Raw genomic sequence first — 7,686 nt, 5'->3', positions numbered from 1 at the left:
CACGTGCGTTTCGCTTAGCTGCCGCAAGGTTGCATCGAGACTGATTCATGGCAACACTTCGCTGCGATGTGCCGTTTGAAAATTCTTCACGCGGTTCGGGATGTTGGCGGCCGTTGATTTGGGCGCCACGCTGCTGGCTGCAATTTGGTGGCGACGCCAAGGCTAGCAGACGACCAGGCCTGCACTCGACCATTCGTTTTGGAAGTAGGCAGCACTTGAACTGCTGGAAATGGCGCTGCACGCTCGCAGCACCGCCACCGCACCGCTGCGGAACTTTACAGAAGTGGTGCAGGGAGTGCAGGCGTATCGAACAGATCTTCCACTCTAGCGCAAGCGATACCGTACTGCACTAGTCTGGCACTTTTGCAAAACAGAAGTGCCGCGGGCGCACGCTGCACTGGCAAAACGAATGCGAAAGTGCTGCACTCTTTGAACTGGTGCAGAAAGCAGGTCTTGGCAGAAAGTGCAGCCAAATCATGTCACACATGTACTGCTGCGCGAAGTGGTGCAGCACATCCGGCAAGAGTGGAGGACATTTCTTCAGTGTTCCTGCTGACCACAGGTATATTTATAAGTTCACTGCCTGTCGTATATCCCTCCTTGCATAGCCGATAGCAACCGTTGTGCCTTTGTTTTGACCGCCCTTGGCCGTTACGATTTGAAATTGCCGATGGAATAGAACTAATTTTCCCTGATGCGGCTTACTGCAGTGGCTTTGGTTTTGCGAGGTGAGTTTGATAAGTACGTTTAAGGACATTAAAAGCAAAATTAAGGGACGGTGCTGCAGTTTGAGATGGCCCAACGGGCCGTTGCCTCTCAAGCGTGGTACCGTTTGTTATACGAATTGGAAAAACAGCGCAATCAAAGACGAGACACAAGAGAAGCACAAAACACCAGCGCTGACTAACAACCAAATGGTTTATTGCTACAGGTGAGGCAGCATATAAATGAAATGGCACGAGTAACAACACAAAATAAGCATGAGAGAAAGATACCGTACAACCACACAGCTTGACTAAAAAAAGGGGGACGTCACTGATTAAGATACGCAAGTTCCTTTGATAGTAGATTTATCGATGGGCTGCTGATACAGGTGTTACCGAGCTTTCTGATATGGCAAGCCTCCGAAATGAGCCTTGTGGTCTCATCTTTATAACGGGCGATGATAGTGGTCCTATTGAGGTGCGCTTCGCAATCATCACACTTAGCACAGTGCACAGCAAGATGGTTTCTGCGAGACTTGTTCTATATATCTTTTGCATGTTCACGCAGTCTATCATTGATGCAGATCGTCCCGTCTCACCGATGTAGAAACTGCCACAAGAGGTCGGGATCTTGTAAACGACACCAACACGACACTGAACTAACTTCCGCTTCTTCTGGCAGCCTTTTCTGCTTCTATCCTCATTAACACGCTTGCACAATCCGCTAAGTTTATTCCTGGCTGAAAAAACCAGCCTAATGCCTTCTTTGCTCTCTATCTTCTTTAGATTGTGCGAAACTTTGTGCACATACGGGATGCACACTTGTTTTTCTTTCTGCCAGACCCGCATCGGTGCCCTTGATCTTTCGCAGACTACATTCTGCAAGCAGGGACTCAGCAAGATTTGACACCATCTTCGTGGGGTATCCTGCTGCAGATAGCCTGTTCACCTGTGCGTGGAAACTGCCTTTTGTCTGATGCAGACATGATCTTTGCAGTGCGGCTCTTAGGCATGCCTTAGCGATACCGCGCTTAACGATCTTCGAGTGAGCTGACCGAAAAGGGAGAAGGCTCTTCCTGGACCGCTGCGAGTATGCCCAACAAATATGGTTGTTAGAAATTGTCAGTTCCATGTCTAAAAACCTGAGCCTATTATTAGAGGGGAGCTCTGAAGTCAATTGGAGGTCATTAAGTTCATAACAGAACACGTCAAAAATCTCTGCAACCATTTGCTGTGCGTCATTAGTGCGATATAAAATTAGAAAGTCATCAACATATCGCATTATCTTAACAATTGGTGCGTCATCGAGCTTAGTTCGAAGATGCCTGTCATAACTTGCTAGAAGTAAATCGCTTAGTACAGGAGCGATGCTCGAGCCAATGCAGACTCCTTGTTTTTGGATAAAAAACTTGCTGTCTATAGTGACAAAGGTTGATCTCGTGTAAAAACTTAGCAATTCTAAAAACCTGCTAACGTCCATTCCACATGCGTTTTGGAATTTTGTTACGCCAAAGCAGTCGATGCAAAGGCTGACTTCCACGGTCACAGAGCGCTGAGGCAAGGAATAGTAAAGGTCCTTCACGTCAATCGAGAAAGCGCTTACATGCGTTTGTTACCTTGCTTGCTTGTTTGCATGTGTGTGCTCACTGCCTGACTTGTCTCGCTACCTTTAAAAGCTATAGCCCCCGCAGATTCTGGTGCCCTCAGAGTGTATTTTAAGTATGGTTATTCTAACTTCTGCACCCGGCCATAGCGTCGACAGCGGAGTAATTTTTATGTTCAGTTTGGTTTAGTTTCTTTACGGAGTTGAGCGCTTGCATATTATTACTTGCGTGTTCGTGCATGGTTTCTGCAGCAGTGATGCGCGCGTCACATATAAAATTAGCGAGCTGGCCTGACTAACACCACGAGTTTTTTTGGACACCGCGCTGACAGTCGATTGCACGCCGTGAGCGGCATATAGAAATTCCGCCGGTCTCGTTTTTCTTACTTTCACCGAAGCTTTTCTTCGCCATATCCGCGCTCAACCACCCGTGGAAGCGTTTCTCGCTCCGGCATTGTAAATTTCGCTCCACACTCCGCCTCGGCTGTCCTCGAGGCTGCTCGCTCTCTGAGCGCACGACTGACCTTGGCGGGAACTGAACTGTTTTCCTACCCCTGAAATATCTCTTATCTCGTGCCTTGTCCTTGAGAGCTTTTGGGAAGCTCGCAGAAAGTTTCGCCGAGTTTGTCGCCGCGTCGTTTCCGGCGGATGGGTAAAGGGAATGCGATCGAAGGTCGCTTTCTTCTTGTCTGTGTCTTTTTTATTTCGTTTCCCTTGCTTAAGCACTTTTTTTTTTACTTCTTCTGGACCCGTCTTATTTTCCTGCCCCTTCAGTTTTTTGAAGGAGCAGTGTTTCCTGTTGATGTTCTGCTCACATCCCTTTCACACTTGCCATTTCATCACAGCGAAAGCAGAAGGGGAAAAACTGTGCATGCCTACTGGTTCATTCACCAGCTGTTGTTAATCCAGACTTCAAACTTGTGGGAAAGCAGCTCTCTGCCATAGCATAGCTACATTGGGACTTGTGTTCCATGGAGGAATTAAAAAAAAAAAAAGAATCATGGGTGGTGGTCAGTGTACTATAATGGGACCGACTGGCAGGAGTTCAAGCAGCGCAGAGAAGAGGTAGACGAAGTGCAGCTGTGATTCTCGAGTGACGCCTGTGAGTGTGTCCATCGTGCCGCCCTCCGACCAATGCCTACCAACCAGCGGTTCGAGTAAACACCTTTACACTTGGTGGAGGTGCCTCGGTTTCCGTCCCAGTCCTCATCCTGGAACTTCGAAGCGGAACGCTTCTCGTTCCCGCAACCATACCAGAAGGTCCGCGCGAAGCATCGCAGACCATCCCTACCACCGTCCTCTGTTCCGGGGTGCAGCGCCAGCGTGACCCTTCTCCATTTAGTGGCACCGACAACCAGGACGTCGACGATTGGCTGGCCTCCTACGAGCGAGTCAGCACTTACAATCGGTGGGACGATTCCGTTAAACTTAGCAAAGTCCTCTTCTACCTAACGGACGTTGCCAACCTCTGGTTTCGCAACCATGAAGCCGATCTTCCCACCTGGTCCTCCTTTAAAACGAGCTTCGCCGACGTTTTTGGCCGCCCCGCCGTCCGGAAACTACGCGCCGAGCAACGCCTTCGAGCTCGAGCTCAGCTCCCTGCCGAGACATTCACTAGTTACATCGAAGATATTGTTGACTTGTGCAAGCGTGTCAGCCCGTCTATGACCGAAACTGATAAAGTCAACCACATCCTTAAAGGGATCGCCGATGACGCAGATGCTCGTGGCGAAGAGCCCCAGCTCCGTCACTACTGTCATCCAGCTGTGCCAAAGTTACGACGAACTCCGAAAGCAACGCGCTACTATGCGGCACTCCGGCGCGCCTGCAGAGGGTCTCGCTGGCTTGGCCCTTGGTGGCTCGTCTTCTGAGCACTCCCTCTTCATGCAGCAGGTCAAAGACTTCATCCGCGAAGAAGTCGCTCGCCAGCTTTCTCTGCTGCATCACATTCCCGACCCGGTCTGCCTTCCGCCCGACTTGGCGCCATCCCTCGCGCCCACTATCCGCCGTGCTATTCAAGAGCAGGTTGCTGCAGTTCTGCCACCCAGCCCCCCACCTCCCCCTGTGGCAGCCCCGCTCACCTATGCTGAAGCAGTCGCCAGTACACGGCGCTCGCCCACCTCTGCTGCCTACCATGGCAGCCCGGCGTTTTATGCTTCGCCGCCGTCCATGCCACCGCCACCAGCCCCGTATTGTCGACCCCGCCGACACCCTACGAACCCTTGGCATACTGACGACAATCGACCAATATGCTACTCTTGCGGTCTCCCGGGCCACGTCGCACGTCTTTGCCGTCAGCGATCTCCTCGTTCTGCGGATGCCGTGCGCACGTTCTGCTACAATTCTGAGCTGCCCTTGCATGATCTCTCTTCTGGCTCATCTACACTTCGCTCCCAGTACCCTACTCGCTGCTCGCCTTCACCTCGACGACATTCCATCTCTCCGATGCTCCGCCGCCCGGAGCCCCTCCCAGAGGAAAACTGAATGCCGCAGTTCCGGAGGCAAGGTGTCTTGCAAACTCGATAAGTCCTCCGTTTCCTCCTGCTAACGTCATTGAGGTGTCTATTGAAGGAGTCCCCGTTCTCGCACTCGTCAACACGGGTGCTGCCGTGTCAGTAATTTGTGATGCCCTTCGCCGCAAACTTCGTAAGGTGACAACGCCGCTGTCTGACTTTTCACTGCATACGGCTACATCTCAGCACATCCACCCCATCGCAGCTTGCACAGTCCGCGTTTCTATTAATGACATCGCCTATACAATTGAGTTTGTTGTGCTCGGCGCCTGCTCTCACGATGTCATCCTCGGCTGCGACTTCCTCTCGACCCACCGCACAGTGATTGATTGTGCCCGTGCTGAACTTGAGCTCTCTCTCGTGTGTAATGTGTCATTGTGTGACGTGCCTGTGCGCTCCGCTAAGCTTCTAGTAGCCGCCGACACCGACATACCTCCCTTCTGTTCTGCCCTCGTTCCGCTCCACCCTGACTCTTCCCTCAGCAGCCCTGTTCTTTTCACACCCACCGCAGCCACCACCCGCCATCAGCGCCTTCTGATTCCATTCGCCGTTCTCACGATTTCCGACGGTCACTGCGCCATGTATGTCAGCAACCCATTTCCTTGCCCATCGTCTGTTCTTCGCGGTGAATGCCTAGGCTTTATTGGAAAACTGAATCCTGCTCTTGCGTCCGAGTTCTCTGATACCCGTGCCTGTCCCCCAGTTACTGCCTTAGGCCGTTGTGCGACTGCGCCCAATCCGCTTCCCTCCGACGTCTTTCATCGTGCCATCGCTCCCGACCTTCCGTCCGCTTGCCGTGACCAGATCTTGGAACTTCTCTACCGCTTTCGGAACTCTTTCAACCTTTCCCAGCCGTCCTTGGGGCGCGCGTTGGTCGTCTCTCATGCAATTGACACAGGTACGCACGCCCCCTTGCGCCAGCGACCGTACCGCGTCTCGCCGAGTGAGCGCCGCGTCATCCGTGACAGTGTTGACGACATGCTTCAGCGCGGCATTATACAGCCCTCTCACAGCCCTTGGGCCTCTCCTGTTGTCTTAGTGACGAAAAAAGATGGGTCAATCAGGTTCTGTGTGGACTACCGCCATCTCAACAAGACCACTTGCTGCAAGGATGTTTATCCTCTACCCCGAATCGACGACGCACTGGATTGCTTGCAGGGAGCAGAGTATTTTTCATCTCTCGACTTACGCTCCGGCTACTGGCAAGTCCCGATGGCTGCTGCTGACTGGCCGAAAACCGCTTTCGTCACCCCAGATGGCTTGTACGAATTCAATGTGATGCCATTCGGCCTCTGCAATGCTCCAGCTACATTCGAGAGAATGATGGATAATATTCTCAGTGGCCTCAAATGGGAAACTTGTCTATGTTACCTGGATGACATTGCCGTTTTTTTCCAAAGATTTTCCTTTCCATCTGCAACGCCTGCAGTGCGTACTCACGTGCCTTACTGACGCCGGGCTACAGCTCAACTTAAAGAAATGTTACTTCGGTGCTGCGAAGCTAACAATATTAGGCCATGTCATCTCCAAGGACGGCGTTCTTCCTGACCCTGCCAAACTTCGCGCTATCGCTGACTTCCCCAAACCGACCACCTTAAAAGAACTTCGCAGTTTTATTGGCTTATACTCCTATTTTCGCCGCTTCATCCGTAATTTCGCCTGTATCATTGCCCCTTTAACGCAGCTTCTTGCCGGCAGCCCGAACCTCTCGTCTTGGTCACCAGCCTGCGATACAGCGTTCAGCACTTTACGTCGCCTGCTGGTCTCTCCCCCATCCTTCTCCATTTTGATCCTGCCTGTCCGACAAATTCACACTGACGCGAGCGGTGTGGGCTTGGGCGCAGTTCTTGCCCAGCGAAAGCCTGGGTATCCGGAATATGTTGTCACTTGCACCAACCGCATCCTCACCAAGGCAGAATCGTACTATTCTGTCACAGAAAAAGAATGTCTTGCCATCATTTGGGCGATTGCCAAGTTCCGACCTTACATTTACGGCCGCCCCTTCTATGTCGTCATAGACCATCATGCCCTCTGCTGGCTATCCTCCCTCAAAGATCCTTCTGGCCAACTCGTCCGCTGGGCTTTACGTCTCCAAGAGTTTGATATTCACGTCATTTATCACTCTGGCCGGAAGCACTCTTGACGCCGACGCCCTTTCTCGTTCACCGCTCCCATGTGATTCAGCCTCTGCCCTCGTTTGTGCTTACGATTTCTCGCCTTTCGACGTCCATGATATGCTCTCTGAACTGAAGGATCCTTGGGTCACCTCGCTGCTCACCTTCCTGAACAATTCCTCAACGCATTCTTCTTCCCGGACCCTTTGCCGCCAACCCCACCACTTCGTCGTTCGTGATGGCCTCCAATACCGCCGTAACTACCTCTCCGATGGGCGGAAGTGGCTGTTGGTGATCCCTCGACACCTCCGTGCTGCCATCTGTGCCTCTTTCCACGCTCCTACACAATGCGGCCACGCAGGTGTACTGAAAACATATGCTTGCCTTCGTCTGCGATATTACTGGCGAGGTATGTACCGCTACATACGTTAGTACATTCGGTCATGCACCGCCTGCCAACGTCGCAAGAAACCTCCTCGCCCCACCGCCGGTCCTTTGCAGCTGTTACCGTGCCCTGGCCGTCCCTTTGACCGCGTCGGCATTGATCTTTATGGCCCGCTTCCAACTACATCGGCTAAAAATCGCTGGGTCATCGTGGCCGTTGACCACCTAACATGTTACGTCGAAACATCGGCTCTCAAATCTGCTACCGCAAACGATGTCACTCGCTTCATTCTACACAGTCTTGTTCTTCGTCACGGCGCCCCTAAAGAACTGCTAAGTGACCGCGGCCATGTTTTTTTCTCGGACAC

General features: G+C 52.1%; 1 protein-coding gene across 5 annotated transcripts in view; it reads left to right on the top strand.

Moving 5' to 3' along the window:
• Positions 1 to 325: 325 nt before the first annotated feature.
• Positions 326 to 7,686, top strand: part of LOC144107553 (uncharacterized) — a 28,231-nt gene continuing 20,870 nt past the window's right edge. For 2 of the 5 annotated variants that reach the window (XR_013309304.1, XM_077640619.1), the window contains exon 1: positions 345 to 562. Coding sequence is in view for 4 of the 5 variants with exons in the window: in XM_077640619.1 (XP_077496745.1) it covers positions 477 to 562 (86 nt within the window). In the remaining variant the exon portion in view is untranslated. Of the gene's footprint in view, positions 563 to 7,686 lie in introns of all 5 variants that reach the window. The other 3 variants (XM_077640617.1, XM_077640620.1, XM_077640618.1) reach the window with 3 other exon arrangements.

The sequence above is a fragment of the Amblyomma americanum genome, chromosome 10 (genome assembly GCF_052857255.1).
Source record: "Amblyomma americanum isolate KBUSLIRL-KWMA chromosome 10, ASM5285725v1, whole genome shotgun sequence".
NCBI classification, from domain to species: domain Eukaryota; kingdom Metazoa; phylum Arthropoda; class Arachnida; order Ixodida; family Ixodidae; genus Amblyomma; species Amblyomma americanum.
The sequence above is the reverse complement of the archived record's forward strand: the minus strand, read 5'-3'. Positions and strand labels throughout refer to the sequence as shown.